At 53.4% G+C, this 16590-nt stretch overlaps 1 protein-coding gene across 6 annotated transcripts in view; it reads right to left on the bottom strand.

The window, feature by feature from the left end:
- Positions 1 to 16590, bottom strand: part of AGXT (alanine--glyoxylate aminotransferase) — a 177502-nt gene that overhangs the window by 31712 nt on the left and 129200 nt on the right. For all 6 annotated transcript variants that reach the window (XR_013623057.1, XM_078775702.1, XM_068112324.2 and 3 more), the window contains one exon: positions 2118 to 2213. Coding sequence is in view for 5 of the 6 variants with exons in the window: in XM_078775702.1 (XP_078631828.1) it covers positions 2118 to 2213 (96 nt within the window). In the remaining variant the exon portion in view is untranslated. The remainder of the gene's footprint in view (positions 1 to 2117; positions 2214 to 16590) is intronic.

Here is a 16590-nt window from a genome sequence, read left to right as displayed (position 1 = left end):
GCCAGACAGCGAGAGACAGAAGATGAGACAGAGGCACGTCTAAATGCCAATCAACAACGTCTGGCGAGGGCCAGACAGCGAGAGACAGAAGATGAGACAGAGGCACGTCTGAACGCTAATCAACAACGTGTGGCGAGGGCCAGACAGCAGGAGACAGAAGAACAGCGCCAAAAACGACTCAACAACTGGCAACCATCAGGCAGACGGCAGCCGGCCATTGCATGGGAGAAGGCTGCATTCAGTTACAATCTGAACACTGACTACTCCTCAAACGTTGATATTGGCTCCATGTCGTTCACTTGTCAGTTTTGCCATGCCTTGAAATGGAAGGGAGAAACACCAGGAATGTGTTGCAGGGGAGGCAATGTCCTTTTGCCTTCTCTCCAATCTCCACCGGAACCTTTGAAAGAACTACTTCAATCAACTACGACTCAATCCAGACACTTCCTGAAGGGAATCCGTAATTACAACTCTTCGTTCCAAATGACTTCGTTTGGAGCAGATCACGTCGTCACTGAGCAAGGATTCATGCCTACATTCAAGGTGCAAGGCCAGGTATACCACCTCATTGGCTCTATCCACCCTCAACCAGGTGAGCAACCGAAATTTTTACAAATCTATTTTATGGGTGACCACCGAGAAGAAGCTGCCCGACCCCCCTCCCCCTCCCCCTCCCCCTCCCACTCCCCCCTCCCACTCCCATCCCCCTCCCCCCTCCCCCTCCCCCTCCCCCCTCCCTCACGCCCCCTCCCCCCTCCCCCCCTCTCCTCCCCTCCCCCCTTCTCCCCCCCTCCCCCCTCTTCTCCCCTCCCCCCCTCTTCTCCCCTCCCCCCCCGTTCCCCTCCCCTCCCCCGCCCGGCAATGCCGGGTACTTCTGCTGGTATATAATATTTGTTTGGAAAGGTAATAATCGATTTACTTGCAAAGAAATTCGTTCCTTCAACCACAAACTTGCCTGTTTTGAAAGTCTGTGTTTCGCGTATTGAGGAAGAAGAAGCGGGACCTCGGCCTTTAATGTAGCGGTTCCAACGGTGCTTTAGACGTCTTAAAGGGTCTTTGGGGTCGTGATAATTTTAGGGGTCTTTGGGGTCCTAATAATTTTGAGGGTCTTCGGGGTCCTAAGAGTTTTAATGGTGTTAGGGTCTCTGTGGGTCTTCATGGTCCTCAGGTCTTCATTTATTTTATGGGTTTCAATGGGTTTCAGGGTTGCAAAGGTTTGAAAGTGTCTTAGTGGTGGTAAAGAGTCTTCGGGTTCTAAAGGGTCGAATGCAGCGGTTCTTAACCTGGGGGTCGTGACGTACGCGCATACGCGAACAAAATACTGTGTGTGGTATGTACCTTTGTTAGGTTCCTAAAAATGGGCTCAACAAATTGATATGTTATTTATGACCCCTTCATGACCACCGGATAACCCCAAACGACCCCCCATGGGGGGGTCACGACCCCCAGGTTAAGAACCGCTGGTCCAATGTAATGAATACACATACTCACGTTCTGTGTGGACAAACAAACGGATCCAAATGCAATACCCTCTCCTTTAGTGAGGGTGATAAAAGAGGAGAAGGGAGGGAAGAAAAGCAGTAATCTGCAGGTAAGAGGGTTGGCTTAGGTAGGGTTATTGGGGTAGAAAAGGTTGTGGTTAGGGATTGGGGATGACATGAGTTAGTATGCTGCCAGTTAGTGATGGAGGGAAGTGCGGGATTGGCCTGCATTGGACACGCAGTTCCTCAAACAAACATTTAATGAAAAGGCAAACAATTTTGCAGACATACCAACTCTCTTTGAAAGATGTGTTGGTATCGTTAACATCCACATCCTAAATGCAAAAGGGATGGCCAGTCTTGCTTACCCATCTAAAGGGAAGTGTGCCTCAGGATGCAACTTTCCCTGATGCCATTACTCCAGGTTGGCAGTGTTTAAGTAGATTGCCGTCAATGGGAAAAATAAATACGTGAATACAGCTTTGAAGTGACCTACCAACTGGGATATTCTTTCCAATATTTCGAGCAGTGGAAAAGAAAACAAATGCAAGAACGAGCATCAAACAAACTTTTCACACCATTCCATATATATACCCTAACTGTACATAGTAAAACTTGAGTAATGGATAGATTTACCTGCGTGCCTCACCATCACATCCCCAATAATTTGCCAGACAAGTCATATCAAAATAAAAACTTGGTATTCGACTCTTCCTTTTAATGATTTTATCCCTGAAAAGAAAAAAATACAGAACCAGCAGTCATTTGTTTATTATTATTCTGTTATCACACTGTAATAATAGCAAACAAATTTGAACCTTACTTTAAGCAGAGGTTGAAATATATATACAGTATATATTGTTACAGACGTGGCTTAGATGTTAGTTTACCGAGCGGTTTTGGTATGACCACGTCTGCACAAGTTACCCATTATACTCGACGTTGACGAAGCCGCGCCACGCTGGCTCAATAAGAAAAAGAAGACACCCGGCTGGGTTATAAAATGACGACACCAGGGATACGGTTCTCAAGACCTCCGGAGGAGATTATATTCGTTACGGAAAAGGTTAGATTACAGGGGCTAGAGGTACAACATAGAAAGACAAGCACTTAGACACAATCTTATATTATTCCCCAACAGACGACAGGCAAACGGGACAACGGCTGACTCACACGGGGGTTGATGGAAAGGACAGGCGGGTAGCGATGGCTCCAGGTGCACCTGTGCTCAAAGGTTAGAATCGACCCGGTCCGGTCCAGAGATGCGGGGAGGTCTCGTCGCAGCGCTCAGAGGTGACGTTCTTTCTCAGGCGGGTTCTCTTCCTCTCAGCGGTCGTAGGCAAGGCAACGTTCTTTCTCCAGCTGGGGGCGCATCTGACGTCACGTCCGCTACGTGGCCGCGTATATCCGGCGGGGAGTGACACGCCCTCGGCTCGTTAGCTCCGCCTCGTGGAATCGGCACGTTGCTTCTCATTGGGTGCATGCGGGGGGGTTTACCAGGCTCCGCCCTTGACGAGGAGCTGACAAGGAGCCCCTTCGTGGTAACCCCGTGGAGCGCATGGTCTGGAGCGCATCGTCTGGAGCGCATTGTCGATGGCGGCGAACCGAGCCGGTGGGAGGACGCACACTCCCCCCCCCCCGCGCAGCGCCGTGCCCCTCTGTTGTTGTAGACGGGGAAGAAGATGGGAGGAGGTATGGGAAAGGTCCTAAACTCACTACTGATGCCATATAATCACATTCTGGTGCAACGAAGAGTCATAATTAATGGAAACGAGGCCTTAACTGACATAGACTAAGAATAACTAGGAAGATGTCCGAAAGTTGTCTACGTGTGGTGCGGTGGACCTGGGCACGACATTTAATGGGGGAATAAGGGGAAGGTCGGCTCTACTGATTGTTATTTACATGCAATGGGACTAGGGAATGGGGGATTGGGGAAAGTTGGGGAGTATTGGAGAAAATAGGGGAATATTTACAAGCGGATATGGAGGCCAAATTCCATATTCGCAACATTGCACCCTTCTCTACCCTCGGGGCGTCCCGACCCGATAAATTTTTACCTACTTTAGTGTGGCACGCAATGTAGTTCCCTCTACTATTAACTCTACCCTGAGTGCGACAGTTTTACAGATATTCACAAATGAGTAAATATGTCCCCCTGCGACGTTGCACCCTTCTCCTCACAGAAACACACCCACAGGATAACTGAATCCGGAAAGAATTCGCAAACTACACATACAGCCGGTAGGGAGCATTATTTACAAGATTACGCTGATATCTACACTACGATCCAGGACCTGTCTTTGGAGGAACACATGCAGATGTTATGCATAGAGAGAGCGCGCTTGCCAGCATCGATACACCAACCCACGAGTGCTCTGTGGCCGACGGCCTTTAATAACGTGCAGAGCACCCTTTCCCAGCATCAAAAGCACCACCCCACCACCAATCGGTGCAGTCACCATTGTTCATTGGAATAAAAATAAATTCGACAACCCCTAACCCTGCAGGTGTCTCTTGCTCTTCTTGTGGTGCACTTGGTGTTAACTAACAGTGGTTCACCTTTATGGCATAGGTGCCACGTTGACCCATAGGTCCATCAATGGGTGGTGCTTGGCCGCAAACGAACTGCGGTCCATTGTGGGTGGCCACAAACATTGCGGTCCATATGGTGTACCGATCCAGGCAGCGAACAGCGAAAGTGCAGGCCCACAACTGCGCAGCCAGCACCTCTCTCTCCTCTCTCTCTACCCCAAAGCCAGATCCTCGGAGGTGGGAGACAAAAGAAGCAGACAAGTGAGTAAGGTGGTAAGGGCGCAAAAGTGCACGCAATGTAAGGTGATGCACACTGGGGGCACATGGGAACCAGGTGAGACAGGTACGTTCCTATCGTACGCCCCCCCCCCCCCCACCAGGTAACCTACATGGCCCCTCCCTTACCCCTTACTGTATCCACAAAACACAACACTACCCATAAACATCTACTTTACACATCAACAAACATCCCTACTGTCTTCCCCGTTCCTCCCATAAACCAAATTCGTCTTCTCTCCCTCCTAACCAATCAAATTTGCCATTTTCAACTCTCATCAAAATTTGCCATCACCAATTCATCATCAGTCCCTCCTAGGGAGGGAGAGATGGAATCACTCCAATGTCTCATCCACGTCGTGATGCGTCTCACAAATCCACACAGCGATTCATCTCCTGCAACAAAACAAAGAAAACACAGGTGTGGAGTCATCATCATCACCACAGGTAAGTGGCTGCGTATGGTGCGACAGGTTCTTCAATCCTAACTATTTCCTAAATGACTTTAACAACTTTACACTACCCGGGGTCTTTCTCCGGCCAAACCATTGGCCCTCTTACACTATGGGTTCTAAAAAACCAATTCCCATTGGCCAAACTGTGGTGCTCTTCAATTTGGGGTCTCACTCCCCCGATTCATCTCCCGGTGCCCTCGCACAATTTCTGGGCTGTGGCGTGTACCTCTCCCAGTGGGTCTACCCACCTGCACACCTCCACCACTGCAGTTGCCTCCGAGCTTACCTGCTCCTTACCCTAACCTATCTACCTGGGGAAGGCCCTCTGGCGCTCTCCCCACTCCGTGCCCTCTCTGGCACTGGGCTGCCCGATCCACACCCGGGATCCTCAGGCACCCACTCACAACTACCGGCTCCCAGAGCCCACCTGCGGCCTCACCTGGCCGACATCCTCACAGTGGTGGAGTGCCCAACCAACTACACACACTAACAGGCTACACGCCCAGCCATTTCCACAACACTAATGCACCCATCCACAACACCATTCTGCCACCGCACCACAAATGCCAATATCCAACCACAATTTACCTGTACCCTCTACCTAACACTTACACTACCCGCCACGGGTACTCGTGAGAGGGGTCCACTCTTCCCCCATCCACACCTTCGCACCATGCACACCACTCCGTACCACTTACTCCAACTCTCTCCACACACCTGTACTTGCACACCTGTGCTCTCACACTTGGTGCCACCTGCACCCTTCTCTCCCCAAGCGCATTCGCGCTGATCCACACACTCACTACTCATACACTGCTCCACACACCTGTCCAATTGCACACCTGTGCAATCACACCTGTTCCATCCTCACACACACGGCATCATCTCAGCTAACTACTCCCTTCTGAAACTTGCGCTTCCCAGTCGTCCCTTTAAACTATTGCGCTCCCACGTCATCATCATCCACACTAATCTACCTGCGTCCCCACTACAGGTATCAGTCACTAACTAAACTTAACGTTACCTAATGTCAATCTCTTCTAGATCCCTACACACAATATCCTAACCCACCCGGGCTAGTTTTCACTGCCATACACCCCATAAGCTATTGCTCCTTTGCCCCCACCATGGGAAGGGTGGCAGGGATGCCACCCTCTCCCACCGGGCCTATCGCTCCTCAATCCCCCAGTCCTCTGGCACTAATAAGCCCCCCTTATTCAGAGGTACTGGGTCCCGCCTCGGCATCTAAAGCCGAGGCAATCCACGGGGGCGCCTGCTCGCCGGTGTAAGGTCTTATCCGGTCGGCGTGGACGATCCGAGGGAGGGCTCGTGGCCCCATTTTGATCTTAAAGACCACGTCACAGATTTGCGACAGGACGACTCCTGGGCCTTGCCAGGGGGAGGTGAGTTTTGGGCACCTTCCCTTCCGCCTCCGGGGATTAAAGAACCAAATCTTCATCCCCGGAGCGTATTGACTCCCCTGGCTCCGGTCGTCGTACCTGCGCTTCATCTTTTCCCCCGCCAGATGGAGTTGGCGGCGGGCGAAGGCATGGACTAGCTCCATGCCTTCCTCTAGGTGACGTGCGTACCCCTCCCTCGGCGGGTTAACCACTGTGTCTGGCACGGGACCGCATAGCAAGTCGGCGGGAGCCCGTAACTCCCGCCCATACATAAGCAACGCTGGACTGCATGTGGTGGCCCCGTGCTGGCTGGTTCGGTAGGCCATGAGCAAATAAGGGAGATGTTCGTCCCAGTCATCCTGACGGGTGGTGGTGAACAGTGCCAGTTGTTGGATTAAAGTTCGGTTGAATCTTTCCACCATCCCGTCAGATTGAGGTCTTAAAGGCGTTGTCCTGGTTTTTCGAATTGACAGGAGACTGCACACATCTTTTAGTAATTTGCTCTCAAAATTTCGTCCCTGGTCGGTGTGCAACTCCTGTGGAATCCCATGCCGGCACACAAATCCTTCCACGAAGGCCTGCGCTACCACCCCTGCTTCTTGGTTGGGGAGGGCGTAGGCCTCCGGCCACTTGGTGAAGTAGTCCATCACAACGAGGATATACTTATTACCTTGGCGGGTGCGGGGCAGCGGTCCTAGAATATCCATAGCCACCCGCTCAAGGGGGGCCCCCACCTGATGTAATTGAAGGGGGGCCCTCATCCTCCGTGCTGGTCCCTTTTTGGCAGAACAGGCGTCGCATCTCCGACACCAGTCCTGTATGTCGCGCCCCATATTCACCCAATAGAACCTCCGGCGGACCCGAGATATTGTCTTTGTCCTGCCCAAATGGCCGCCGGAGCGGGTACCATGCACCTGTTGCAATATGACGTTCTTGAATTTGTCAGGGACTATCACCAGCCAGGAAGTTCGATCAGAGGGAACCTCCACCCACTTGCGATACAAGATGTTGCCTTTCAATTCCAGGGTCTGCCACTGAGCCCAATATGCCTTTGTTTGTGCCCCGAGGGGGGTGACCTCTTCCCCCTTTGGTCTTTGCCCCAATTTGACCCAATTGAACACTGGCCCCAGGACAGGATCCTCCTGCTGGGCCGTGCTCCATGCCAAAGTTCCGAATTCCTCATCTGCAGTTAGTGGCAAAATTGGCCCTCTCACCCGGGTTGCCCGGACAACGAGGGTCGGGTCCGAATCGCCCAACTGTTCCCTCTCCTCGTGTCTCGCACAAAATTTGCAGTTTTCTCCCAGACAAGGACGCCGAGAGAGTGCGTCCGCATTACCATGGGCCTTCCCGGCCCTATGGGCCACATTAAAATCGTACTGCTGCAACTTTTCCAACCACCTTGCAATTTGGCCCTCCGGTTCCTTGAACCGAAGGAGCCATTGCAAGGAGGAATGGTCAGTTCTAACCAAAAATTTCCGCCCGTACAAGTACGGGTGGAAATGGTTCATGGCAGCCAGCATAGCCAATAACTCTTTGCGAGTGACGCAATAATTTCTCTCGGGCCTACTCAAGGCCCGACTATAATAACCAATCACTCTCTCCACGCCCTCCTGTGTCTGAGACAAAACTGCGCCCAATCCTTCCTGGCTCGCATCCGTGTCCAGGGTAAATGTCCCGTCACTAGTGGGGTAAGCTAGAAGGGGTGCGGATGTTAGACACCCCTTCAATTTTTGGAAGGCCTCGTGGCACTCCCGTGTCCAATTAAATCGCGTCCCCTTCTCCGTAAGCCGGTGGAGGGGACGGGCCAACTCCGCAAATTTCGCCACAAAGCGCCGGTAGTAGGAGCAGAGTCCCAAAAATCCCCGCACCTCTTTGATGGTACGTGGTGCGGGCCACTCCTCTACCGCTTTAATTTTGTCTGGGTCTGTTTTTACCCCCTCGCGGCCAATCACGTGACCTAGATAGGCCACCTCTCTTGCAAACAAAGTGCACTTACTCGGGTTCAGCTTCAACCCTGCCTGTCTGAGGCACCCGAACACCTGGTCCAAATTAGCTACTGCCTGGGGGAACGTTTGGGCATGTACCAGGACGTCATCCAGGTACACCAGGCATGACTGCCATGGCATGCCGCCTAGTACATGCTCCATCAATCTTTCAAAGGTGGCGGGGGCGTTACACAAACCAAACGGCATCACAGTAAACTGATACAGTCCCTTACCTGTGGAAAATGCCGTTTTCTCCTTCCCTGCCCTATCCATCTCCACCTGCCAATACCCACTCTTGAGGTCTAAAGTTGTGAACCAATTTGAGCCCGCAACGGCATCGAGGGTGTCATCAATCCTTGGCAGGGGATATGAGTCCTTGAGTGTCACGTTGTTTAGCTGGCGATAGTCCACGCAGAACCGCGTGGTCCCATCCTTCTTTTTGACCAGCACAACAGGTGACATCCAAGGACTTCCCGAGGGCTCGATCACACCTGCGTCGAGCATTTTTTCAACCTGCTCGTCAGCTTCCGCCCTCTTGCTCCAAGGGAGCCGTCGGGCGGCCTGACGAATAGGCCGGGCCTCACCGGTGTGGATCTGATGTTTCACCAGGCCCGTACGTCCAATATCCTCGGTGGACAGGGAGAAGAGGTCCAAATGGGACCCAACCAGTTTGTGTAAGGCCTCCCTCTGGGTACCTCCCAACTCTATGCTGCTACGATTTACCATCTCGCAAATGGGATCGGGCCAATTCCTACTTGTTATTGAAGGCTCCCCCCGGGGTCGGCTCGGCTGGACGTTCTCGCCCCTCACTGTCGCGACTTCCTCAACGGGGGTGCAGCCAGCTACCCTCGTGCCCCTTACTATAGTGCGTGGTTCTGTACTCATATTTATTACTCGGACGGCCACTACCGGTCCGTCCGTTTTTACAAGGGTGCGGCCCACGATTAAACCCGGTATGGACTGCGCTGCCACCGGTTCGACCAGGCCGCAGGACTCCTGCCATGTTGGGCGAGCTGCCCATCGGGCCGGCACTATCGCCTCGGCCCTTGGGGGGATGGTCACGGCCTCGGAAGCCTCCAGCTCCGCTCTCTCGGCCGTGCTCACTCCCCCTAACGGCAGCTCTTCTACTCCCACCTGCAGGATCCCCCGGCACAAGTCGATTTTACAACCGCTGGCAGTCAACAGGTCCAACCCCATTAAACATGGGTCGCACACCTCCGCCACCCAAACATCTATCTCCCTCCTTACCGACCCTAACTTGAGGGTCACAGAACCACGCCCTATGATCGGGGCCGTTACCCCGGTAGCAAGCTGCAAACTATAATTTTGCAGGCGCTGGATCTTATCCCAGCCACCTGCGCTCGAATCAAGGACCACAGGGCTGATGATCGTGGCGCTAGCTCCTGTGTCCACTACGGCGTCTACCCCCACGCCGGCAATTTTGCATCTAATTGTCAGGCTACCGGTTCCAATTTGGCCACAATAAATGACCTGTCGCGTCAATGAGGGCTCTCCTCCATCCTCTGCTGCCGAACACCGCCCTACGTGCCCGACACCTTCTAGTTTCCCGGGGTCTGGCGGGGGGGTGTCTGGGGTCGGCTAACCCGCTCCCCCCTGGGCGGAGTTGAGGACCTCAACTGCCGGGGATCATCCCGGCGCGCGTTTCGACAGTGCCGCGCCAGGTGACCCAGGCGGTTGCAGGTATAGCACCTCACCTGGTAAGGTGCTTGCCTCCGGAATTCCAAATTCCCCCCCCTGTAGGTCCGAATTGGATTACCCGCTCGTGGTCCACCGCGGGCCACCTCCGGGGCCGCCTGCCATGGTCCAGGTCCTGCCAGGCGCTGGTCCACCAGCCTCCGGACCATGCCCGCCAGGTCAGGACCCACGTCGGGGGCGGGCCCCCTAAGGGGTCCGCCCTCCATCGGGGGTCCCATCTGGCGGACCGCCATTGCGAGACGCTCGCCCCCCCGGGCCAGGGGCCTCGCTGCTTCCCAACGGGCCGCAGCGTCAGCCGCCTGGCTCAGAGTCTGCGGGCGCCACATGGCGAGCTGTGGCCGGAGCTCAATATCCGGGAGGGCCTGGATAAAATGGTCCAGCGCCAGGCTTTCCCGGGAATCCGCTGCCATGCTAGCATGTGCGATCCCCACTGCGCGGCGAATGTCGTGGGCAAGTTCCCCGATGGCTTCCTGGGGCTTGCGCTTTCGCAGCGCGAGCTGAGCTTTAACAAGCTCGCTCTGCTGTTCTATTCCAAATCGATTAATTAGGGCGTCGCGGAGGGCTGGCAGGGTGAGAGCACCCGCTGGTAATGCCGTCAGCACCTCCGCCGCCGCGCCGCGCAATGCGGCCACCAGGTGTACTCCACCTTCGTCCTCACCCCAACCGTTACCCTTACACACACAGTCGAACTGCGCCAGGTACGCGCGTAGATCACTCTTGCCGTCATACGGCGCGAGTGGGACCTTGTGGGACCACCTCGTATGCGAGTCGTTGCCCGCCGGCCGGACCCCGTGCGTCGCCCCTTGCGGGGTCAGCGCGGGGCCGAACTGGCCGGGCCCCCACAGTACATTACCCCCAAGGGGCTCTCGTGCCTCCCCGGTCCCTCCAACAACTACCCCTGTTGGTGTCGATGCATGGGTCACACCTCCGCAACCCGCTACCCATTCCATACTCCCACAACCTTGCTCACCCACACCTCGCACCTCTCGTTCCATACCCTCCGGACCAGCCATACACCTCACTCGTGGCCTCTCACGAACTTCCGGGTCTATCTCGACCCCCAAGCTTATTAAATCACCTGGCGCATCATACGCACGACCATATTGGTCACCACTGACACCGGGTCCTCTTTCTCTTCGCTTCTCCTCCATCACCTGTGAATCCCTCATCCGGTTAATGAGCACATCATCACGATCCGAACACAGACTTTGGACCAATTCTTTTACTTCCTCCTTTATCTCTTTCTTATCCTCTCTCCGTCGCTTCTTAATTTCGCTCACCCCTTCTTCCACTTCTTCTAATTTTTGCTTCATCTCCTTCATCTCTTCGTGCGCCCCTTTAAGTTCTTCCTCTAACTCCACTTTATTTTTTTCTATGTGCTCCCGCACCTCCCGCTCTTTAACCTCCATTACCTCTACCACCTTGTCCATTTTCCTCGTCAGGTCCTCATGTACCGTCTGGCACTCTTTTTTAATTACCCCTACGTCCTTTTTCATCTCCTTCTGTGTCGATTTTAAACCCTCTATTACCGCTGTGTTCTTCTTTACCTGGTCCCCCAACTCCTTTTGTCCCACTGTCAGTTGTTCTACTCCCAGCGTCAACTCCTCTATACCACCTTGCAATTTTACAGTCCCCTTTCTCACCTCTTTCTCCATGCGCTCCTTACAGTGCCTCACCTCCTCGCGCACTCCTCCGACCTCCTCACTCACTCCTCTTCTGATCTCCTCTCCCATCACTTGCATCTCCTGCCCAGATGCCACCCTCATCTGCTCCATTTCCTCCCTGTGAGCATCCAGTTTGGTTTCTACCCCCATTCTGACCCCCTCTATCTGCTGCTCCATTTGTTTAACTTCCCTTTCCGCTTGGTCCCTCATGTCCCTCAATTTGCCTTCCATACTGTTTTCTAACCCCTCTAACCCATTTTTCACTCCCTCTATCTGATTCTCCTGGGCAGCCATTCTATTTTCTACCCCCTCTAACCCCTTTTGCATCCCTTCCATTTGATTCTCTTGAGCGGCCATTCTGTTTTCTACCCCCTCTAACCCCTTTTGCATCCCTTCCATTTGATTCTCTTGAGCGGCCATTCTGTTTTCTACCCCCGTTAACCCATGTTTCACCTCTTTTATCCCGTTGTCTAACCCCTCAAAATTATTGTCTAACTTCCCACTGGTACCCCTCGCTTCGTCCCTCATTACCCCCATTTGCTCACTCAATCGCTCAATTTGGCTCCCCATACTCATCTGTACAGCTGCCTGTAGCTGCGCAATGAGGGCCTGTATGTCAATCGGCTGCATGTTAAAGCCCGTTGATACAGCGGGCTCGGCTACCGCGCGCTCTTGCGAGGCGCCATTTTGCGTGCCTGCTACCCTCGCTGTTTCGCTCTCCTCATGTCCCTCAATTTGGTCCTGGACCGACCCTGCTTCACTCTCCCCTACCGGACCCCAGCCGTCTTGATCCGCCATAGCGCGACTTTCAAAATTCGAGTTTCGTAACACCAATCCAAATTTTGCCGTTATAATTTCGTCGAGCGCAGTAACCGCGGGACCGCGCTCCGGATCGATTTGGTCGAGCGCCGTACGCGCTCCGGCTCGATTTTCCCTCCCAAAATTTGGGCCTAACTAATTTAGTCCCGGGTCCGAATCTCACTCCTCGACACCAATTGTTACAGACGTGGCTTAGATGTTAGTTTACCGAGCGGTTTTGGTATGACCACGTCTGCACAAGTTACCGATTATACTCGACGTTGACGAAGCCGCGCCACGCTGGCTCAATAAGAAAAAGAAGACACCCGGCTGGGTTATAAAATGACGACACCAGGGATACGGTTCTCAAGACCTCCGGAGGAGATTATATTCGTTACGGAAAAGGTTAGATTACAGGGGCTAGAGGTACAACATAGAAAGACAAGCACTTAGACACAATCTTATATTATTCCCCAACAGACGACAGGCAAACGGGACAACGGCTGACTCACACGGGGGTTGATGGAAAGGACAGGCGGGTAGCGATGGCTCCAGGTGCACCTGTGCTCAAAGGTTAGAATCGACCCGGTCCGGTCCAGAGATGCGGGGAGGTCTCGTCGCAGCGCTCAGAGGTGACGTTCTTTCTCAGGCGGGTTCTCTTCCTCTCAGCGGTCGTAGGCAAGGCAACGTTCTTTCTCCAGCTGGGGGCGCATCTGACGTCACGTCCGCTACGTGGCCGCGTATATCCGGCGGGGAGTGACACGCCCTCGGCTCGTTAGCTCCGCCTCGTGGAATCGGCACGTTGCTTCTCATTGGGTGCGTGCGGGGGGGTTTACCAGGCTCCGCCCTTGACGAGGAGCTGACAAGGAGCCCCTTCGTGGTAACCCCGTGGAGCGCATGGTCTGGAGCGCATCGTCTGGAGCGCATTGTCGATGGCGGCGAACCGAGCCGGTGGGAGGACGCACACTCCCCCCCCCCCCCCCCCGCGCAGCGCCGTGCCCCTCTGTTGTTGTAGACGGGGAAGAAGATGGGAGGAGGTATGGGAAAGGTCCTAAACTCACTACTGATGCCATATAATCACATTCTGGTGCAACGAAGAGTCATAATTAATGGAAACGAGGCCTTAACTGACATAGACTAAAAATAACTAGGAAGATGTCCGAAAGTTGTCTACGTGTGGTGCAGTGGACCTGGGCACGACATTTAATGGGGGAATAAGGGGAAGGTCGGCTCTACTGATTGTTATTTACATGCAATGGGACTAGGGAATGGGGGATTGGGGAAAGTTGGGGAGTATTGGAGAAAATAGGGGAATATTTACAAGCGGATATGGAGGCCAAATTCCATATTCGCAACAATATATATATATATTTTTTTTTTTTTTTTTTTTTTTTTTTTGCGGATATGAGGATGGCATTTTTTTGATTGTGTGTATTGGATTGTGGTAAACTGTTGTGTACCATTGGTTGGATATGGCCCCTCTTGCCTCCAGAGTTGTATAAAGGTAAAAAGGGCGTCTCGGTAATTAGTCCATAAGCATACACGTCAGCCAATCATAGAATGCTCCTGTTCGATAGCTTATATCTTATTATGTGTCTTAGAGTAAGGCTGTGTCTCCCATTAACTTAAATACTCCATTGTACCAAGTGAAATAAAAATAGGTCCCCTTTCATTTCATTTCGATGGCCAACTGCATTTTGGGCGGTTTTTCTTCAACCACCATTGGCCACGAGGCAGGGTTGGGGAAGAAAGGCGGGTCCCCACCTCGTCAGAGAGGGGAGGAGTGAGCCAGCCCCACTCGACCAACCATGAGCAAGGGGTTTGGCTTGAGAGGGCGGAGGAAGAGCGTTTGGGGGAGGTTCGCAAAGGTTGAGGGGCGGGGCCTATATAACCCGCTGGCGGGGCGTTCCCGAAGGAGTTGAGACGAGGAGGGAGGAGACAAGAGCTGGGTCGTCAGAGAGTTGCGCTTTTACTGAGTCCAAAGAAAGAGCTGGGTCGTCAGGGAGTTGCGCTTTTACTGAGTCCAAAGAAAGAGCTGGGTCGTCAGAGAGTTGTACTTTTACTGAGTCCAAAGAAAGAGCTGGTTCGTCAGAGAGTTGCGCTTTTACTGAGTCCAAAGAAAGAGCTGGGTCGCCAGAGCAGATGCGCTTTTACTGAGACAAGCAGCTCCGACCCGTGACTCCGCGCACACGACAGGCTCGGTGGCATCAGCGGCCGTCGAGGTCCAGCCCGACGTCCCATGCGGGATCAAGCTCCAGCCAGCTCCGTGCCCCCCCCCCCCCCCCCTCCAGCCACACACCTCCTTCCAGCAATCCACTCTGCAATTCCCCGCGTGAGTCAGTGTCTTTGTTTGTTCTGTCCTTGGTAGGTAATTAAGCTTGTATAAGGAATTCACTGTGTCACCTGCGTCTCATGTCCCTGTAAATAATCGTGACTGCTCCTTTTTGCTTGTGTGTGTAAATAATAAATCCCGTTACTCTTCTGTACGTCTTCTTCCTCTTTGCATTCGGTCGCTTTAGAGTTTTCCCGATTGAGTAGCTGTGGCGCGATACGGCCAACGTTTGGGTTGAATCGGGTTTTAGTCGGGGAATAACTGTTCGGCCGCGGTTACACCACCGCTCGGTCAAAATAACATCTAATCCGCGGACCGTAACAAATTGGTAGTCAGGAGTTGGGATTCGAACCTGGGACTAAATTTATTTAGCCCAAATTTTGGACACCAATTGTGTTATTGGCAGCAACAAATTGGTGTCGGGGAGTGAGATACGAGGCCCAAAGCACGCTTAACGCGCTCAAAATTACGAGCTGCTGAAAATTTGTGTTTTAAAGCAAAACCCGAATTTTGAAATCGCGCCATGGCTGGTCAAGGCGACCGGATGCCGGTGGGAGAGATAAGCGGGGTGGAATCGACCCAGGACCTCGGGGAAATGTATGTGGAGGAAAGGGAGGAGGAGAACATAGGCAATGTGGTTGAGGGGGTATCAGGCGCACAAAATGGCGCTCTCGCGCACGAGGTTACGGGCGCGCAAAATGGCGCCTCGCACATGGCCACGGCGCCCGCGACCGTAGCAGCGCCGCTGGTGGATTCGAACCTTTTTTGCCTGCAAATGGGGGCCTATATGGACAAAATGAGGGACGAAGCGAGGGCTAATAGTGAAAAAATGGAAAACAGAATGATGGGGGCCCTTATGGGACAAATGGGAGACCAAATTGGAGGTTTAAAAAACAGTATGGAGCGAATGAGGGACGAAAGGAGGGCTAACCGTGAGCGATTGTTAAACAAAATGGAAGCCAGAATGGAACAATGGGGAAACCAAATTGAAGCAACAACGAACGGAATGAGGGCCGATAGAGAGGAAAGGGAGCAGAGGGACAGAGACCGCAAGTTGGGCGTTAAGGGTCCCAGGGGTGCACGAGGAGGTAACGCGGGTCGAGAAGCGCTGGTTGAGCGAAGCGGAGGAAAGCGCGGGTACAATGACGGGGGTAGAAATCGCGACACGGGGTTTGGAAAAGCCGGCGACCGCTGAGGTAGAGGAGGGTGTTTTATTAAAGCCAGCGGTCGTCGAGGTGAGTAAAGAAAAAGCGGAAGTGGGCATTGAAATTGAAGAGACCGGGGACTTAGAAAACCACTCGCGGCAGGAGGAGGTGATGGAATATGTACAAGGTCGGTGCTCAACTCATAATGGTGTGCTCACTACCCAAATAAAGAGTTTGCAGGTTTTGGTGCAGGGAGGAAGAAGAACCCCGAAGGTGAGACGTGCTGTGTATTGTGCAGGGAGATTTTGTAAGAGGATGTTTGGCGACAAAAGAATTTTCGCGCGCTTGGGATCGAGGAGGCATCCGGGCGTTGGTGAAGGGTCCCGTGTGAGTGGAAATGGCACGCGTGTGAGGAAAAAGTGTGCGTCGGCGAGTGGGTGTGTTATAAAGTGTGGGAGTGAAACCGAGTGCGAGCGGGAATGCACGTCGGAGTGTACGTGCGAGGGTGAGAGTGACCCGGAGAGTGAGTTGGTGGTGGAGCGGGTGCGAGAATGCACGCTTGGAATGGTCGAGGGTGTGCGAGGAAGCACACCTGAGTTAGTGGTAGCGCGAGTGTGGGAGAGCCCATGTGAGCGCGTTAGTGGGTGGATGCCAGAGTGCACGCCCATGGTGAGTGTTACGGAGGACGTAACGGAGGAGAGGTGTGGACCGAGGTGTGCGCAAGAGTGTGCGCCAAAGTGTGGTGTGTAACAGGGAGCGCGTTGGTGGAATGTACGGACGGCGTTGGAACGCCGGGTTTGGTG

This window comes from Myxine glutinosa, chromosome 4 (genome assembly GCF_964187855.1).
Source record: "Myxine glutinosa chromosome 4, kmMyxGlut1.1, whole genome shotgun sequence".
NCBI classification, from domain to species: Eukaryota; Metazoa; Chordata; class Myxini; order Myxiniformes; family Myxinidae; genus Myxine; species Myxine glutinosa.
This window is presented reverse-complemented; position numbering and strand designations above follow the sequence as displayed.